Genomic DNA, 20692 nt, shown 5'->3' with positions numbered 1-20692 from the left:
CGCGGCAGTAACCACGAAGTCAGCTATGCTAACAGGTAAGGAATCAAGATATCAATTATCTGCATATATATGTTCCTAAAAATCTTCTATTCTGTCTACTCCCACCACCAAAGGTGGGATTCAGCTATATATATATCTGACGGGTAAGTTCATGAACAAAATGATATTGTAATGATACAATTAAGTTTGTTTCATACTTACCTGGCAGATATATATAATCAAGTACCACCCACCTCCCCTCAGGAGACAGTGGAAATAAAAACTTATGAATAGAAAATGGGAATGATTCCTGATACCGCCATCCCAGCGGCGGGGGGAATGGGTACTAACCACCAGACTCCCACTGCGTGTGTCGTAAGTGTTTAAATTTCTGTCGGATTCGGAAAAATACAGCTATATATATATCTGCCAGGTAAGTATGAACAAACTTAATTGTATCATTACAATATCATTTTTACAATAATTTTAACTTTATTACAGGCAGTCCCCAGTTATCGCCGGACTTGGTAATCTGCAATCCGGTTTTATGGCACCACAGGTCAAGTTCCGGTTATCAGCACCATAAGGCATAAAGGTGCTTATGGCGCCAATAACTGGTTATCAGCGCCATAAGCGCCATCATGGCCCCAGAGATCGCTAAGTTTCAGTTAATGGTGGTTTTCACTTATCGGCATACCCCTGGGAACAGAACACCCACCGATAACCGGGAACTGCCTGTAATATAGTTGTATGAAAAAATCCTACACAGTGTGTTATAGTGGTCAAATGTATGTTGTAGTGATCAAATATATGACTGCAAACTGATGACGACATAGTAAAGAATAACTCTCCTCAAGATTGGTATGATGAAGTCTATTTTATAGTCTTACTTTTCGTTAAAATTCACAAAGTGAATTATAATTCAATTTTTTTATTATAACGATAAGGAAGACTTTAAAATACATTTCATCTTATTGCTCTGGGAGAGGGTACAATTCAACTTTTGAATTCAACGATAAGTAAGGCTATAAAATACATTTCATTATACTGATCTTGGAGAGGGTTGTTCTATATTGTCACTAATGTCATTATCAGTTTGCAGTCATACATTTGATCACTACGACACAGTGTGGGATTTTTCATACCACCATACTATTAAACTTAGAATTATTGTTAAATTCTTGTTTTCAAGTACAGTAGTGCCTCAGGATACAAAATTAATCCATTTCAAAGTGGCCTTTGTAACCTGATTTTTTCGTATCTTGGACTTCGTTTTACATGAAAATTGCCTAATTTGTTCCAAGCCCTACAAAAACACCACAGTAAATTTTATAATAAAGCTAAATTGACCAATAAGCAATGAAACACAACAATTTGGACCGTTCAATACCTAATATAACCTTTATTGTAGTATGTACCTGTAAATAAAGTGTATTAGTGTACATGGTACAAGAAATACTTTACGTACATGTATGTACATATGTAGTAAAATGTGGAACCTTACCTTTCGAGTGAGGTGATCTTCAAAAGTGGCGACAGAGGAGGAGGACAAATGGCAGAAAACATGAACACTTAAACTTTACGAAACACATTAAAAAATGGCAGAAAACATTAACACTAAACTTTACGAAACACATTAACAAATGGCGAAAACATTAACACTTCTTGATTATCTCCATCTTCGTTCTCCATAGAAAGCATCCTCTTCTTTCCGTGAACTTCAGCAACATTTTTGGGACCCATGGCTAATAACGTAAGTAATAAGTTTTCACACACAACACGATAAAGTAACTTACAGTACAACGAAAGCAAAATCACTAACACAAATTTACGTTAACAAACGAAATATATGTGAACGAACGAATTCCAGTGTTTACAATAACGCTGCTCCAAAAAATGGTCAAGGAACGCCTTTACATGGCGGTGACTAACATCAGGAACCAATGGGAGGGCGGGAGGATGGTGGCAAGTCTACTGAGTTGGTGGCGCGTGAATTTTAAAATTGTTCTCGGTGGTCCGGGTGAATCTCAGACTTTACCCTTTCGCAACCTGAATTATTTTTTTAAACCGAAGCAAAAAATCTTCATCTTTGCTTTTGTCACTTGGATTTTTCATAAGTATGGACTTTCATATGTCAAGGTTCCACTGTACGTTACTAGAAATAATTATATTAAGCAAATTATTGAATAATTTTTGCCATCAGCAGTTAAATCTCAATAATAGTAACATTCAAATTACATTTTTGTATTTTACCGAATTTTTATTGAAAATAATATCTGTTAGTTAACATATGGTCGTAATTGTCCCACTATATTTTATTATTGATGTTAATTATCTCACATTCATCTAACAGTATACAGTTGTCCCCCCGTATTTGGAGGGGATATGTACCAGACCCCCCCGTGAATAGTTAGAAGCCACAAATAGTTGGAACCCCTATAAAAACATTGATAACAGCCTAATTTGTTAGTTAAAACTCAAGAAATTCCCACTAAAAATTGTTATACTTGGTTTTTTAAATAGTTTTATCACAAAAAGTGTATTTTATGATGAAATTCCTAAAAAAAAAAAAAAAACAGGAATTTGTGGATGTTTCTCATAGAGAAATACCCCAAATATGTGAATTTTCCGCGAATAATGCGGGGAAACATTCCCGAGAGAAATCCGCGAATGTGTGAGCCCTCGAATCTGGAGAACGCGAATATGGAGGGTCCACTGTATATATTTTATGCTCCTGACCCCACAGATCTGATATCCAAAAAATTCCAAAAACTAAAACACATTGGGCCTCAAGGATTTCAGATAAAGGATTATGTACCTTTAATATAGTTATACCCCTACATACAAAAGTCCGTACGCATGAAAAATCCAGGTTACGAAGGCAAAGACAAAGATTTTTTTGCTTCTGTGTACAAAAATAATTCAGGTTGTGAAAGGGTGTATGTACAGTGGACCCCCCGTATTCGCGTTCTCCAGATTCGCGGACTCACACATTCGCGGATTTCTCTGGGGAACGTTTCCCTGCATTATTCGCGGAAAATTTACACATTCGCGGTATTTTTCTATGATAAATATCCACAAATTCCTGGTTTTTTTGATGAATTTCATCATAAAATGCAACTTTTTGTGATAAAACTATTACCAAGTATGAAAATTTTTAGTGTGGTTTTTTTCTTGAGTTTTAACTAACAAAATAGGCTGTTTTTAGCATTTTCATAGGGGTTCCAAACATTCGCGGATTCTAACTATTCACGGGGGGGTCTGGTACGCATCCCCCGCGAATACGGGGGGACCACTGTACTGTAAAGTCCGAGATTTGCCCGGGCCGCAGAGAACAATTTTAAAATTACACGCCGCCAACTCAATAGACTCGCCACCAACCTCCCGCTTTCCCATTGGTTCCTGATGCTAGTCACCGCCGTAAGATCGCATCTGTGATTTCGCTTTCATTGTACTGTTAAGTTACTTTATCGCATTGTGTGTTAACTTAATTACTTATGTTAATAGCCAAGAATGTTGCTGAAGTTCACAGAAAGAAGAGGATGCTTTCTATGGAGACAAAGATGGAGATAATTAGGAAGCATGAAGCTGGCATGCAGCCGAGTGTGATCGCTAAGGAATACAGCCGAAATTCGTCGATGATAGGCACCATCCTTAAGGAGAAGGAAGCCATCAAAGCAGCTACACCTTCCAAGGGTGTGACTATTTTGTCCAACAAGAGGATGAGATGGCGAGGCTGCTTCTCATATGGATTAAGGACAAAGAAATCGCTGACTATACGATAACCGAGATGGCAATCTGCCAGAAGGTCTGCGCCATTTTCGGTTAAGTGCTCATATTTTCTGCCATTTGTCCGCCTCCTCTGTCGCCACTTTCGGAAATCGACGCACTCGAAAGGTAAGGTTCCACATTTTACTACATACGTACGTACATGTACATAAGAGTTATTTCTGGGCTCAGCTCGTGTCGCTTGCGCGAAAAATTCCTTTAATCTATTATTCTTTCTAGGGTAAATGTACTAACACATACCAGAGAATAAATAAAATAAAGAAAAAAGGTCAGTATGACTGACTCGCTCACCTCTAGGAGGGTGTCGTATGAACACTAGGCGAGTGAGACCACTACCACGAGCCAAATGCCAATAGAAATCTCCCACTCAAAACCCTCCAAGAGGGGAGCCGTCCCACAGAGGAGCAGCTCGTACTACTACTACACCATCCCATGCTTGCGACTGCTGCGCGCCTCTAGTGCCATCCTTTTAAAGTTAGCGCCAGGAGCCACACGTGCTAATTTTCTCTCTGTGTTTTTTGTTGCCCCTTTCGTGGATTTTTCTATAAGGGAGCGTGCAGCTATCGAGCAGCTAAGTTAAGTACTCAGTATTTACGGTTAGCGAGTTTTTTTCCCGTCCGAGACGGGTATTTTGCCGTTTTTTGTAGGTATAGATTACGTTCTCGGGGGCTGGAAGCCAGGCGCAATGGTCCTGCCGCATGTTTGGTTTTTCGTTCTTGGTCTCCCAATACCTAGAACACCCCTTATTATTTTACGCTCTATTTTGATTATCCGCGTTATTACGTCTACTCAAGTTGTTATACATGTATGTATTTCACCTTTTGTAGGGGCTTTTTCTATCCAGACCCTAGTTCAGGTTCCTTGTATGGCCCGGCTGACTACTTTGAGTGGTAGACCTTGGGCCTTCGGGCTAGTCGCACACTCCTGGATTTTTTTCTCCTGCTATTTTACCTTCTTTTCTTCATTTTTTTATTATATATTATATTTTTTATGTTTTGTTGTTGTTAGGTTAGTTGGCGTCTGGCTTAGCCTAGGTCCTGGCTCGTAGAGCCTAGTCTACCGTTGACAGTTCGGTCGCTTCCTCATAGCTTTCTCTCTGATCAGTTGGTTTTCGCCCTATGGGCCTATATGCTGACCGCTTTTTTCAGTTCTGGTTGCTTCCCGATAGCTTCTCTCTGATCAGTGGTTGGCCTAGGTTTTTGGTTACCGTATCGTTTAGTTTAACCGCCTCGTGGTCACTACGTGATCACGAGTCAGCAGGCGCCTGCCAGTCCCCTTCCCCCTCTCCCCCCGCTCTCCCATAGAGTTCGGGCGGGGGTGGGTCGGTCTGTCCTTGCTCGCCCAGCATGCCGAGCCTGCCTCCCCCTTCCCCCCCTCCACCGGGAGGGGCCTGGGAGTCCGACAGTCCCTGACTGTTTTTCCGACCTCTCCGCTTCTCGGCTCGGCGGGTGGTACGTTTGGGGGCTCTGGCCTTCCCCCCCCCCTCCGTTACTTCCTTGTCGCTCCGGGTTTACGCGAGTCTGTATGTCATCTCGCCCTTCCCTCCTTACTAGAGCTCCTCCTATCGGAGTCCTGGTAATCCAGCGGAAGGGTATAGTCCACAAATAGTTGGACCGGAGCATACAATAGGTCTTTACTAACCGTACCGTATTGCTGAGTTTACTACACTCCGCTTCACTGGAACCTAGTCCGGTTACTTGCATGTAGGTTTAAGTTACTTTAAGTTTATCTTAAGTTTCTTAAACCATCCCACCCCCCCGCCTTAGTAGTTACTCCGGATCTCTCCGGGATTATAGCCTATTCAGGCCCATGCAGGGAGGGGTTATGCCCAAATTTTTTGTTTCGAGCTACACGCCCACGTTACGGAGTTCTTTTTGTCCTTAGGGTCTGTAAGTGTTACCCATTTAAGATACTCATGTGTCTTCCCACTTACAGGCCACCAACTGTGAGCATCCGGGATGTTCCGCTACACTTCAGGACCCCTGTGGACACGAAGTTTGCCGGTCCCATGCTCCATGCGCGACTCCGCACGGGGACATCCAGGTCTGGTACCATGAGACGTGTACCAATATGTTACGATCTGGTGAGCCAGCTTTTTGGAAGCGTAAGTATTCCATCTCCGCATGCCGCTCCCGCCTCTTTTACTTCTTAAGTTTTCATCATTACTTTAACTTAAGGAGGCATCTAGTTTTTAAGTTATATCCTAAGTTTTAGTTTTAAGTGTTCTTAATTCTAAAATATATCCTCTCTTACAGGCTCCGGCAGTAAAGAGATACGGCATTGGCTACCCATGCGGGCCTGGGTCGGAGGTTTTGCAAGACGCCGCCAAGGGTCAGCCCTACATTCTGGAGAAGCGTTTAGCTTTGTTAATCTTCCCGGAGGCAAGGCGACTGATACGTCGATCCGGTAGAGGCGGACCCCTCTATTGCCTTATCCAACAACAGCTGGCGGCCTCCTTGACTGAACAAGACCAGGATATCTCCACGGATGTCGCACCCTGGATATAAATGTTGAACCTATGGTAGGTATAGACGACCTGTTGGTCGAGGTAAGTATGCAGGTACCCAAGGGTCCCCTTGGGAGTGACTGTTTCTTCTACCCCTGCAACTTCACCATCCTTCCCAGGACTTTACCGGTGATGAGTTTTATATACTCCTCCAGAGGCTTCGGTTAGGCCTAGATCAAGTCTAAACATATGACCTTGACTAAGACGTCATCCGTCCCCGAAGAAGACGTCCTCGTCTTCTTTCTTCGCGTAAGTCTCCGGCTCGTAATCCCGGCTCAGACAGGTCTAAAGGGGGTCTAGCTCCGGCTCCAAAAGTCCTCAAAGAGTAAGCCTAAGGAGAAAATCCCGTACCCCGGCAGTATCACCATTCCACTACATTTGGGGCCTATTCAGAGTCTCCCCTCCACCTCCGCAGCAGCTCCGGCTCTGGACACCAATGCTGGCCGTTGCAACAGGTGGGCGACTTGGTAGGCTCCCGGTTAAGACGAGTATGGAACATATGATATCTCGCCTGTCCGGATAGGATAACTTCTCAGGATACTAGTATAGCCGGCCTAAGAGAAGCCCCCCTTGCCTCTCCCTCAACCTCTAAACACTAGTGGATCTCAGCTTCCCCGTATGACTCGCTGACGCTTTCTCCATGACATCCTTGGAGAGTAGCTTCATATTGCTCCCTTCCAAGATGGTCTCATCTCCTAACCGAATTTTGGAAACTCGAAGAATAGAGAGACTTCGAGTTCTAACCCGGAAGGCCTACGCCTCCCTTCATATGCTACGCTAGGCTCACGCCTTCGGCTATGGTTAGAGATGACAGGGTACCAAAACGGAGACAGTCCTCTATTCTCGGGACCAGGCCCAACGAGAATGGCTTATGGATGTCTAGACGACATGGACCTGTTCGAATACCAAGATCCAAACCATTCAAAAAGTCCCTTTACCATTTTTCAAGATGGATGAAGGTACCCCGCTCCCCTTTCCTTACCAAGATAGCGAGGTCGACCATCTCAGCAGCCTCAGAAGGGGAACCCATGCCTCAGCTGAAAGAAGCAGACCCCACTTCTCCGGTTTGCTCCCGTCAATTGGAGAATTATGGGAGACTTGCCTAACACTTTCACAGCTGGCAAACTCAAACCTGACTTGTGCTATGGAGCAGTTTTGGTGAAAAGCTGCCCAGGCTCCCCGGATAGTCCTTTATTCCAGCGGAGTTTGACTCGAAAACAAGACTAGACAGGTCAATCAAACCTGATGGCTATGTCTTGAGGTAGCAACCATGCTTTTATGGTTCAGAACCAATTTTTAAGCTATGACCAAAGCCCTGACTCAAACGGTGCAAGTCAGAACATGTTCTAGTTTGCCACTGCTAGAAACAAATTGCAGGGAGCATGTATTGCTTGAGGCAACCATTCGGCATGAACGATAGGTTACTTTCTTCTAACATCTGGGGCGCAGATCTCTTCCCAGAGGCTATGGTAAACGGAAGTACAAGGCAAGAGGCTACGAGGTTTGAAACCAAAGCCTTAAGGGGACCGTTGGGGGGTCTTATGGCTAGGAGAAGGCAAGACTTGACACCAAAAGGTAATGGACAAAGGAAGCCTAGACGTTTCCCACCTTACCAAAAACGAAGCAGCCCGCGCTTTCCCTCAACCAAAGTTCCTACAGTGCCGTTAGTGCAGACAGCTCACCCTCCACGTCTAAAGGCCAATCACAGCCTATTTTTATGTGAATATCCCTCAGCCTCAACCCTCCACCTCATACGCATCTCTCCAGCTTACAATCCAGCCTTCGAGAGTCAAAGCTTCTCAAAGTATGACCGCTCGGGAAACAAGGGAGGCAGAGGTAAGCGGTCCTTTCGTGGGAGAGGATCGGGAGGTCCTCCCTTCAATAGGGGAAAGCACTTCAGAGGAGGTCGAGGGGGGTTACCAGAACCAATGAGGAACTTCAGGTAGGAGGGAGGCTGTTTTTCACTTTTCGCCACCGGTGGAACTTCAGCCAGTGGGCCTCAGAGCATAGTGTCAAAAGGGGCTGGGGTTGGAGCTGGTTGACGAAACCCACCTCCAGCCAGACCTTTCCGTCAACTTCCTTCCAAGGAATTGACAGAGTACGCAGAGGACCCTTCTTCAGAAGGAGCTAAGTCAAAGTCAAGAGATTAAAATTTCAAGGTCGCTTGTTCAGCGTCCCAAAGAAAGGCTCAAAACAAAGAAGGGGTAATCTTAGACTTGTCCCGCTTAAACTTAAGCCATCCGCTGCGACAAGTTCAAGATGCTTCACTCTCACAGGTGCGGACCTTACTTCCCGTGGGGGGCCGTCACCACCTCTATCGATCTTACAGATGCCTACTATCATATCCCTATTTGCAAGACACTTCCGTCCGTATCTGGGGATTCAAGATGGGACCAGACGTTCTCCTTCAAGTAGTCCCCGTTCGGTTGGGCTCAACGTGGCACCCAGGGTGTTCACGAAGCTAGCGGAGTAGTAGTGCACAGCTCAGAGCTCAAGGGATTATGGTAGTAGCGTATCTCGACGATTGGTTGATCTGGGCCCCCATCAGTCGAAGAATGCAACAAGGCCACACTGAAATGGATCCAATTCCCTAGAATATCTAGGATTCAAGATAAAACAGACCTCCAGTCCAGACTCACCCCAGAGTCAAACTTCAGTGGCTAGGCATTCAATGGAATCTATCCTCACACCTCTGTCGATTCACTCCACCAAAAGGAAAGAAAATAGCGAAGTCAGTCAAGCAATTCTAAGTCACAAACTAGCCATCTAGAGAAGAGCTCAGGAAAAGAATCCTCGGCTCTCTCCAGTTTTGCTTCAGTAACGAACATCTTAATGAAAGCCAAAACTGAAAGATCTAACCAGGGATCTGGCGCTCGGTTCGAGCAAAAATGTCAGGTCAGGGACAAGCTATCCTCAGTACCACCTCTGTTCTAAAGAAAAACCGGCTTCGGCCACGTGGCAAAAGTCAAGGAATCTGTCAGTGTCAGTCCCCTCTTCAGTTCCTCCACCAGGATTACCATCCACACAGACGCGTCCTTAAGCGGCTGGGGAGGGTACTCCCAGGTCAAAAAAGGTGCAAGGAATTTTGGTCACCCAGTTCCGTCAGTTCATATAAAAACGTACTGGAGGCATGGCAGTCCTTCTTGACTCTGAAAAGATTACGCCAAGGGTACTCCCACATAAAGCTATCTTTGGACAGCGCAGTGGTAGTACATTGCATAAACAGAGGAGGTCTCCAAGTACGTCATCTAAATCACGCATGATAGCCATCTTCTCCCTGGCAGACAATTCAGTTGGCATCTTTTCCTCCACCCACATAGCTGGAGTAAGAAAACGTCACAGCAAGACGCTATCCCGATCATTACCCCTAGAGTCGGAAATGGTCTCTAGACGAGAGTTTTCGTTTCCAATGATCCTTCAAAAGAGTCCCAGGGCTACAGGTGGTCTCTCGCATCACAAGCGAAACCACAAATACCGTGTTATGTAGCCCCAACCCCCACCTGGGACCCCTCTGGCTTACGCCACTGACGCCCTGGCTCTGGGACTGGAACAACTGGAGAGAGTTTACGTCTTCCCCTCCAGTGAATCCTCCTTATGAAAGGTCTTAGACAAACTCAGACATTCAGGGGGTCAGTGGCTCTAGCTAAGCCCCAGACTGGCCGAGAGCAATTGGTACCCCCCTGATCCTGGAACTGGGGTCTTCGTCCCCTTCGGATCCCCAGTCCCCAAGCTCTCCCAGTCAGTACAAACGAAGACTGTGTTCGCTTCCTCAGGGAATTCTCAAAACCCTAACTTTATTTATGGATTTCATGAAGTTTGCGGCAAAAAGAGATGCGAATATTGACCCTCAAGAATATTCTTTTCTGGAATCCGATAAAAGGGATTCAACTTTGAGGCAGTATGATGCTGCCGTAAAAAAGTTAGCAATCTTCCTGAGAGAGTCAGATATCAGAATCATGACAGTTTAATTCTGCTATATCCTTTTTCAGATCTTTATTTGAAAAGGGTTTAGCAGCTAGCACGATTACGACAAACAAGTCAGCATTGAAAAAGATATTTCAATTTGGATTTAACATAGACTTGACAGATACCTATTTCTTTCTCTATTCCTAAAGCATGTGCTAGACTTAGGCCCCTCTGTCAGGCCTACGTCAGTTTCATTGGTTCTTTAAACGATGTTTCTAAAACTGGCTTCCAGTAAACGTAATACACATCTCGTTTATGAATGCTCCCTAAGAAAAAAAACTCTGTTTTATTAAGCCTAGTTTCAGGAGCAAGAATTTCAGAACTGTCGGCTTTATCCAGAGATCCGGATCATATTCAATTCCTTTCCCACAGGGGAAGTGCTACTTTCTCCGGAACGTAGCTTTTTAGCAAAGAATGAAGATCCTTTGATGAGGTGGGAAACCTTGGAAGGTACTACCCCTTCCACAAGATGTTTCCCTTGTCCGGTTTTTTTCAACCTTACGAGCCTTTCTATCCAGGACCTCCTCTTCCTCATCGGGGCCCCTCTTTAGGAGGGAAAAAGGTGGTACTTTATCCACTAAGGGCATCAGGCAACAATCCCTGTACTTTATCAAACAAGCCAATCCTGACATCCTTCCAAAGCACATGATGTCAGGGCAGTAGCCACCTCAATTAATTACTTCCAACATATGAATTTTGCTGATTTAAAGAAGTATACCGATGGAAATCGCCGACAGTGTTCAAGACGTCACTACCTTAAGTCCTTGGAAGCTCTGAAATTTCCAGCAGTAGCAGCGGGTAACATAGTTTTCCCCTGACTCATAGCTAGATTATAGTAGAAGGATTCAGTCCTCCTTTCTACCTGCCTCACCCAACAGTTTCGTCTATTCTGCCTTGTTCATTAACATTTACCTTGTGTCTTAGCTGCTCTATGATTGTATAGTGCCCCTTTTGTCTGGTTAGGGACACTAACATCTGATTACCATACTGATCTCATAGATGTTATCCCCCCTTATTTTTATGCTAGGGGAATACATCATAACGCAATGGGTTACGGGTTTTGTATATTAAGTCATATACATTCCTAAGATATTTTATTTTATCATTGTCAATATTTATGTAAATTTATACTAATTGCTATTTCTATTTTTGATACATGTTGTTACACAGATTTATTGTGATAGGTAATCATTGTACCTATTTGTAATTATTTAAATTACACCTTATATTATTACATAATTAGATCTAAGGGTAATTTTTAAGCATATTCTGATTTTTGTTTTTTACTGTGTCTTGTATCTTGTTAGCAAATATATCCATTCTTTTATTTTGTATCTTTTTATTTGAGACCTATTTGTTTTATTATATCTTATTTACTTTGGTTTACAATCTTGTGCTGTTTCTCTGGTACGATTTCGCGCAAGCGACACGAGCTGAGCCCAGAAAAAGGGATTTTGACGTAAGGAAAAATCTATTTCTGGGCGATTGGCTCGTGTCGCCAGCGAAATACCCCCCTACCATACCCTTCGCTCAGATTGTCTGCTAACTTTCAGGATGGCCCACTAGAGGCGCAGCAGTCGCAAGCATGGGATGGTGTAGTAGTAGTACGAGCTGCTCCACTCTGTGGGACGGCTCCCCCCTCTTGGAGTTTTTTGTAGTGGGGAGATTCTATTGGGCATTTGGCTTTTTTTGTGGTAGTGGTCTCACATCGCCTAGTGTTCATACCCGACAACCTCCTAGAGGGTGAGCGAGTCATCATACTGACCTTTTTACTTTATTTTTATTATTCTCTGTATGTTTTAGTACACATTTACCCTAGAAATAATAGATTTAAAGGATATTTCGCTGGCGACACGAGCCAATCGCCCAGAAAATAGATTTTTCCTTACGTCAAAAATCCTTTTTCTTGTACCCTGTACACTAATACACTTTATTTACAGGTACAGTTTTTGGTTTTAGGTTAGGTAATTGAATGATCCAAATTATTGTATTTCATTGTTTATTAGGTCAATTTAGCTTTTTAATAAAATATTTACTGTGGTGTTTTTTGGTTGGGCTTGGTACAAATTAGGACAATTTTACAGTAAAAACTTTAGTTCTAGATACGAAAAAAATTCAGGTTACAAAGGCCACTTTGGAACGGATTAATTTCTTAACCTGAGGCACTACTGTATATATTTAAAAGGCTTGCAGCAAAAACACTTTTCCTAATGCTAGATTAAAGATTTATAATTATACTAGAGGCTGTGACATTTCATTGAAAGTTGTTCAAGTCTTGATTGAGATGTAGATATTCACTTTTTGGCAATATAAGTTTTGAGAAAACAATAGAAAAAAAATTCCTATTTTGTAATAACTATGAAACATTGAGTTTTGATGTAAAAGTATTTTTCAAAGATTATATCCCCTGATAATTATAAAGTAATCTGATGAAAAGAAATATTTCCAAACATTTCTCCAGTAGACTCCTGTCCTTGGTTCAAGATTCCTTTTGTCTTTTCCAGTCTCTTTATGCAGCTTTCTCTCCCTCTCGTCTTGTTCAGCCAACCAGTGAATGAGCCTTTTAGGAATGCTCGCTTTCTTCGTTTCTCAGGTTAGGACTTATCTGGACTCGTTTGTGTTTCCCATATGTCCGGAGATCAAGATGGACTTGCCATGGTGGCTGTCCAAAGGAAGACTTTCAGAAGAGAAGTCTCTCCTTCCTCTGAGCCCTGACCTAGACTTTTACTCAGACGCTTTGGATTATACAGTCGGTCCCCGGGGTTACGACGGTTTCCGGCTTACGACGTTCCGAGGTTACGACGCTTTTTCTTAAATATTCATGGAAAGAAAAAATCCGTCCTGGGTTACGACGCTTGTTTTCCGAGGGTTAACGGACGCTGACGCTTCCGACCTCCGAGTTAACGACGCTTTTAAAAACTCATACTATGATAAAAAATCCTTTATAGTTTAGCAACAGTATATTAACTAAAAATAAGTTTCTGGTTAGATTACAACAAAATTTTTGAGGTTATGATGATTTTCGACACTTTTTTTATGTCGTATTTTTCTATGATTTTTTAGTGACGCCTCATATGGGCGGAACTAGTTTCTGAGCGAATGAATACATACTAGCTGCGGTGCACAAAGTTTTACATATAACAGTCCCAAAAGAAGCACAAATAATGAAAAAAATCATTGCTTGTTTCCAGTAATAATAAAACAAAAGAAGTTTCTGGTTAGATTACAACGGGAGGAGAGAGAGAGAGAGAGGAGAGAGAGCGGAGAGAGAGAGAGAGAGAGAGGAGAGAGAGAAGGAAGAGAGAGAGGGGGGGGGGGGGGAGAGGGGGGGGGGGGGGGGGGTAGGTAGGTGTGGTCTTCCGACGCTCCGAGTTAAGGACAGAGAAGTGTTCGTTTCGTTAAACGGCCTCTGACTCATGCCAGTAAATGTTTTGTTGATACTAAAAAGATAAGCCTATTTAAAGATACGTTTACTTTAAATAGTCCTATATTGATACGTAAATAGTAATCAACTGTTCTTGTAGCCCCTCAAATTTGGCCCCCCCCCCCAACATCGAAGTATCCAAAGAGAGGACATTATCCAGTACACTGAACCTGACATACAAAATTTAATTTGGTTTTTCCGTTACATCGTCGTATATCAAAACAGTTTGTATCTCAACAAAGCATTTTTCCCCCAAATTAAAAATAATGTAATATGTATTAATCCGTTCTAGCGGTATGAAACCACACCTAAACACACACGCTAATTACATATAATATACACAATTTATACACACAAATAAACGAGTAATAACACATAATGATAAAATAACAGCATGTGCATAAATGATAATAAATGTTAATAAAATCAATTAAAAAAAAAAAAAGAAAGGAATTTTACTTACCACAACGAAAGATGAACCGTGAGGCCAGCAGGGAGGGAGGTAGGGAAGGGGGGGGTGGGCAGGGAACGATTTGTTCTCTTTTTATTTACGTATGTAACCACTAATAACTACGTAATAAACACAAATGAAATAACATTGCTAAAACTAATTTTTATTTTTTTTTATTTTAATCAGGTTTGTAGTTTAGAAATAATGGTGATGCCTTTTGGAAGGTTTTTTTATGCTTTGCTATAATTTCAGTTTTGCTTCCATCGAAATCATTTTTCTTGGGTTTTTTCTTATCACCTGCTTTGTCTTTAGCTTTGAGACCCATGGTTTAATAATAAAATAGAAAACAAAATAACACGAAAAATAGGCGCAAATACAACGAACTAAAAAAAACAACGACGTGTTAAACATGCAGCACCAACAAAACAAACAGACTGAACGCATTTATTTATCGTCGCCTATACAAAAAAAAACTAACACTCATCGCAAAATCGTCTCAATATTTCGTTGTGTATCAAAGCTTATATTGTCGCAATTTTCTGTTGTATCTCAAAACTTCGTATATTAGGGCAATCATGTCAAAGTTCCAGTGTAATTTGACATAGAGAGAGAGCGAGAAGAGAGAGAGAAAAGAGAGAGAGAGAGAGAGAGAGAGAGAGAGAGAGACGCCTTGGCAACAATGGTCCACCGTCTCGGGGTTGACGTAACATTTATTTTTCTGAACAGATAGGACAGAGAAGTGTTAGTTTGTTTCATTAAACGGCCTCTGCTCATAGCAGAAATGTTTGTTGATACTATATATAAGCCTATTTAAAGATACGTTTTACTTTAAATTAGTCTATATGATACGTAAATAGTAATCAGCTGTTCTTGTAGCCCTCAAGATTTTGGCAAAAAATCACTCCAGGTGTACATAAAACTTCAAGAATGTAGTGTCACCAGAGGATTACAATAGTTTTTACCTTCAAGAACCAGCATTCTTTTATGAAAATAACTCCAGGTTGTACATAAAACTACAGGAAACAACATGTAGTGTAACCAAAGGATTACAAGTAAGGTTTTTATAACTTTTTATTAGTTTAAGACATATTTCCAAGCGTCGTAACCCGGGGACTGCTGTATTGGCAAGCCCTTCTGGGGACATAGAAATTTCTGGGACATGGTCCCTGGAACAGAGGAACCTTCATATCAACATAAGAAAATTGAAGGCAATCCATTTAGGCCTTCAATCCTTCATGACAGTGACTTTCAGCAATACAGTGGTTGTCCAGTTGAACAACACCGCTCTGTCTTACATCAAGAAGTAGGGAGGGACTCTCTCCTCCCTCTGCAAGGCAAGAAGGGACTGACTTCTGTGGCCAGAGAAGAATCGAACCAAGATCGTCACTCGGTTTTATACAAGTCAAGTTGAAGGTACTGGTGGATGTATTTCCCACTTAGTGAACTCTAGATCCATTGGTATGCATTGACCTCTGGAAACTGTTGGGAAAACTGACCCTAGACCTGTTTACAACATCGAGACATTGACTTCCATTGTTTTGCTCTTTAGAAACCCGGATCCTCTGGCATGGGCAACAGACACCTTATTTCTGGATTGGCTAAACTTCCATTCATCATGGAAGTACTGAACAAATTTTTAAACCATCACAGTGTATCAATAACCGTAGTTGCTCCGTTGTGCCTCTCTAAAGGAGTGATTCCCAGACCACCTCAGACTACTTCCCGAGGTTATCTCCTCAAAAAACAAGTCTTCTGAGACAGCCTCATTTCAGACGGTTCCATCAAGGACTTTCTACTCTTACCCTGACAGGCTTCAGATTGTCAGGAAACTCAGCAGAGGCTATTGGGGACAGTGTTCTATAGTTGGTGTAGAAGACAATGTCTTGTCTTCTCAAACATCAGTAGCCCAGATAGTAGATGTTTTGCTCTATCTGAGGTCCTCTAGAGGTTTGTCCTCCTCTACCATTAGAGGGTACAGGGCCATGCTGGGTTCTGTCCTTAGGCACAGAAGTTTGGACCTGTTGTTGAACCAAGATGTGAGCAACTTAATCAGATCTTTTGACACATCCAAGCAGTGGAAGATATACTCAGTCGCCTGTAGTTCTAAAGTTGGCTATCTGGCCGTGCTTTTGAGCCCCTTTGTTCCACATCGTTGAGAGACTCGCCCTAGGAAAACCTCTGTCCTTGTCGCTTTGACTACAGCCAATCAGAAGACTGCAAGCCATAGATAAAAGGATTGGATTCTCTCGAGGAGATGCAGTCTGCATGCTTACTCTTGGTTTTTTGGCCAAGAACAACCTTCCAAGCCTTGGCCTCGTTCTTTCACCATTAAAAATTTGATGGCGATCCTTGGCCCATAAGAGGAAGAAAGAGCTCTTTGCCTAATGAGAGCATTGAGGTATTAACTGTGCAGGATCAAGAGGATCAAAGGCCCCTCTAGCAACCTGTGGTGCTCTGTGAAGAATCCTTCCAGACCTTTTTTCAAAAATGCATAGTCATTCTTTTTAAGTGACCATATTACCAAGGCGCATTCGGGTATTTGAGAGGCAATTTACCTTTTTTTAAGGTTAAAACTTAATGATTAGAGCAGTTGCTACGTCATTAGCTTTTAGACTTAACTTGCCTATCTCCCCTTATTTTACAGTTCATATATTGGAGGTGTTTATAGATTTTGCAACACATTTTTTGTGTGAAGTGAAAAAGGTTTTAGAGAACTGCAGTACCCTGGGTCCATTGTCAGTGGCTGGCATGGTATTGGGAAATAAAGCATAGGAAGCATTCCTCATCCTTTTATCTCTTCACCTTGACATGGTGTTGAGTCTTGGGTGAGCTTGAGGGCACTGTGTACCTGGAGTACCCACCAGTTGTTAATGAATGGGTAGTGGATTTTTGTTTTTGTGTAAGCGACAGTGTTGCTTTTATTGTGGTGCTGTGCCCAGAGCAAGGGCACTTAAAGATGCTTTGCTAGCCATCAGACATGTTCTTCGCTGCAAAGCACCCACTTAAGTAGAGGCACCTGATGGCTATACTGCCATTCCACTACAGGTTAAGATGAGCATCAACCAGAGGCAGTATCTTCTTGCATTAGCTCTCTAACCAGGTAAGGAAACAACAAGCATTATATTAGTGCAAGCAACTTTTCTATATTTCAAATTCATTATCTTTACTGAATGTTTTGGAGTAGAAAATGTCCATGTATCCCACCACCTGTCAATGTGGGATTCACATCCGTATGTGATTACCTACTTGGTAAGTTAATTATATGAAAAAGTTATTTTCATGATGAAATTAATTTCATATATACTTACCAAGTAATTACTGATCGGAGCCCTTCCTCCTCTCCTCTCCTCTCCTCTCCTCTCATGAACAAGAGGGCACAAACAAATTGAGCTCTTCAGCTTTGTTATACTGTCCCCGAAAGTGGGTGGGTTACTCACCTACAGAAAAATAATAGAAGTGTTAACACGATTTTTGAAATTGAAGCTGTGCACGAATTGAAGCCATAGCCTTGCAATTTCTTGGTATGTATGAAACTTAATTTTATCGTGAAAATAACATTTTTCTGTAAAAAGAAGAAGGCTCATCTCTCTCTCTCTCTCGCCTCCTCTCCTCTCCTCATGAACAAGCCGAGGTGCACACAAACAAAAATTGAGCTCTTCGCTTTGTTATACTGTCCCGCCCGAAAGTGGGTGGTTACTCCCCTACAGAAAAATATAGAATGTTAACACATTTTGAAATTGAAGCTGTGCACGAATTGAAGCCATAGCCTTGCAATTTCTTGGTATGTATGAAACTTAATTTTATCGTGAAAATAACATTTTTCTGTAAAAGAAGAGGCTCTCTCTCTCTCTCTCTCTCTCTCTCTCTCTCTCTCTCTCTCTCTCTCTCTCTCTCTCTCTCTCTCTCTCTCCAACAATTTTTCAATTGCAGGGTGATAAAATCAACTAAAAAATTCTTTATAAAACCAACTGAAGAATTTTTATTAACAACTCATGAAATGTTTATTGAACATCAAATAGCCCCAGACTTAGTACATTGTAATAAACCCTGGAAATTTGATCTTTGGCATGCCCCTTAAGTAATGGCTTTAGAACATTTATGTTTGTTGCTCTTTTATCCCTAACTACTTTGAGTTAGGAAGAAGCAAAGTGTTTCTCATTCTCTTCACTTTGCTCAGAGTTTATACTCAGGGTATAGGAGACTTTCCCTTTTACCTTTAACCGAGTCGGATCTTTTTCAGTGTGTACGATAAGGCTAGAGTTTGCATGTACATCTAAGTGATTGGGTTAACCATCTCTTTTTAAGTGAAGTTGTCTATACTTTGTGTTGCACAGTCTCTATCTCATGGGATCATCAGTCCAGAGTAATTTATGTTCTTAGCTTGTAAGCATTATAAGAGTTTCTTTCAAGACACCTCTGCTGTTGGACAGTCTTTACAATTACTGTTCTTTACTGGCTTGGTGTATAATTGAGGAGGGTTGGTAGCTGTATCGTATTCGGCTTTTGGTAGGGTATGGATTGCTGCTGTTGCGTTGTTTTTCAATAGGAACAGTATCTCAAGTTTTTTTTTTTTTTTTTTTTTTTTTTGTTTTTTTTTTTTTTTTTTTTTTTTTCTTCTCCTTATGAGTGTGGAAGAATTTTCTCACTTCTTCCCTCCAAGTCTCAGGTGTTCAGCTTGCCTGCACTTTTCAGTACTATTTGAAATTATCCTTTTCTGGAGTTTGGAGTGTTTTCTTTATTCATCAGTACCGATAAGAACTGGAGAGAGTTGTCTAGGAACTTGTTATTTTGGCTCTGTATGGATTCATTGGACTGTCACTACCTCTGAAGAGGAGGGCCCTTACTGTGGGAAGGATCTCACAGTCTCTTCACTGATTAGTTAAACTTTTCAGATTTCCAGGTCATGAACACTTTCTCTGGGATTGTGACGGCTGTCCAATAAGTTATGTGGTCACCTGGGCTCCATGTTGGGATAGGTTCAGTACCTTGTTTGATGTACCTAAGCCTGGTGTTATTCTGTAGATGAAAGTGAAATGACTAGACTTAATTCCACCCTTATTCCCCCTTTTGAGAGTCAAATCTGGAACAGAGTACGCATATGCTCTAGAGTCGGGCAAGGTACAGATGATTGCACATGAGGAATCCTCTCCTGGTTGAAGTCTTCCCCTATAAGGATGAGGTAGAGTTCACTCTGTCACCCAATTTTTTTTGACCAGGACCAAATAGGCCTCTGTGGGAAATGTCATGGTTCTCCAGATGGTTTCTTGCTTGAGCAACCAACTCTCACTGCACTGAGGCCCAGGGCCCTACCACTCTGGCCAACTATTCAGCCAGACAGGTAGGGGTTCAGGAGTCATGGCCTCCCTTGCTTGCAAGGCAGTGGAGATCTTAGCAATTCTGTAAGACTCCTTTATAAAAGGTGATGTTTTGTAATTACCTTGGAGCAAATAACAAATTTTCCAAATTTATATTTTTTCTAGTTATACTCAACTGCCATGCTCAGTCCCTGCAGCTGAAGGAAAATTGAGTGCAGTGGGTGAGGGATGTGAGTGCAGGGGTTGGTGGATGAGGTATACACCCCCTCCCCCGCTATCTTCATCTGTAACCACTTTGTTACCAAATTATGGCTGGTTTCCAGATCTTGCTGAAAGATACTCTTATATAAAAGGGTTTAGTTCGTATACTTAAAACAAAAAAAATTGTTACTCTAAATGTATGTTTTTGTCACATTTTTCTATTGTCAGAAACTGATCTTTACTTTTTAAGGCGTTTGATGATTGCTAAAAAAATGGTCTCCTTTATATAAGGAGTATTTTTTAAATTTTGAGTTTAATCCATATTTAAAATAAAATGAGTGATTTTGATCACTATTAAATTGTCACTTATCATGGTCTTACAGTCTAATTTGATTATTTTATATATGTCCAGGTAGAAAGCTGTGGTTCTACTCTAAAGGTAGTTCATCCTTGGATACTGCATGTTGGGAATTGTGTTGGAGTGTGAAACACTGTGAAAGTCTTCCATATAGTGCTTATTTCAGAGTCAGTCAGATTATACACCTGTGAACTGGTTAACTTAGTTTTGTTAATTCAGCTGGCTTCATTTTATCTTCCGTCCTGAAAAAATGTTTTATGTATTTTCCTACTTTTGTCATTTGTTGTCATTTAAAATGTTAACTCTCAAATATCTGTAACCAGTCATGAATTCAACAAACTGAAACTGATGGGTGTCATTCAAATTAAATTCGCTGGTCAAATAGTAAATCCCAGTAAATTTTTAGATATTAATCATTTAGAGAATAGAGGACTTTGTAATGTAAGGTTTGAACACCGGGGACTGTAGTGTCTGAGTAGTTAGTACTTAATATTAAAGGCATTTATCAGTTTTATTATGTACAATTACATTACCACTATAATTATATTTAATTCACTACTAGATATTTTGCCATTCATAAACATATAATTTCAGAAAATAAAAGATCATCTGGTGGCTGGCAGGCAGCACAATGTTTGTGCATCCATGTTAGTACTTAAGAATTTCACTCTCTTGGGTGTCCTTGCTACCAGCAAGCTGCTTC

At 41.6% G+C, this 20692-nt stretch overlaps 1 protein-coding gene across 1 annotated transcript in view; it reads left to right on the top strand.

The window, feature by feature from the left end:
• Nucleotides 1-20692, top strand: part of LOC135196942 (ADP-ribosylation factor GTPase-activating protein 2-like) — a 249271-nt gene that overhangs the window by 96227 nt on the left and 132352 nt on the right. The window contains 1 exon segment of the mRNA XM_064223786.1: nt 20044-20070. Coding sequence (XP_064079856.1) covers nt 20044-20070 — 27 coding nt within the window.

This window comes from Macrobrachium nipponense, chromosome 18 (genome assembly GCF_015104395.2).
Source record: "Macrobrachium nipponense isolate FS-2020 chromosome 18, ASM1510439v2, whole genome shotgun sequence".
NCBI classification, from domain to species: domain Eukaryota; kingdom Metazoa; phylum Arthropoda; class Malacostraca; order Decapoda; family Palaemonidae; genus Macrobrachium; species Macrobrachium nipponense.
Note: the sequence above shows the minus strand (reverse complement) of the source record. Positions and strands in the feature narration are given on the sequence as shown.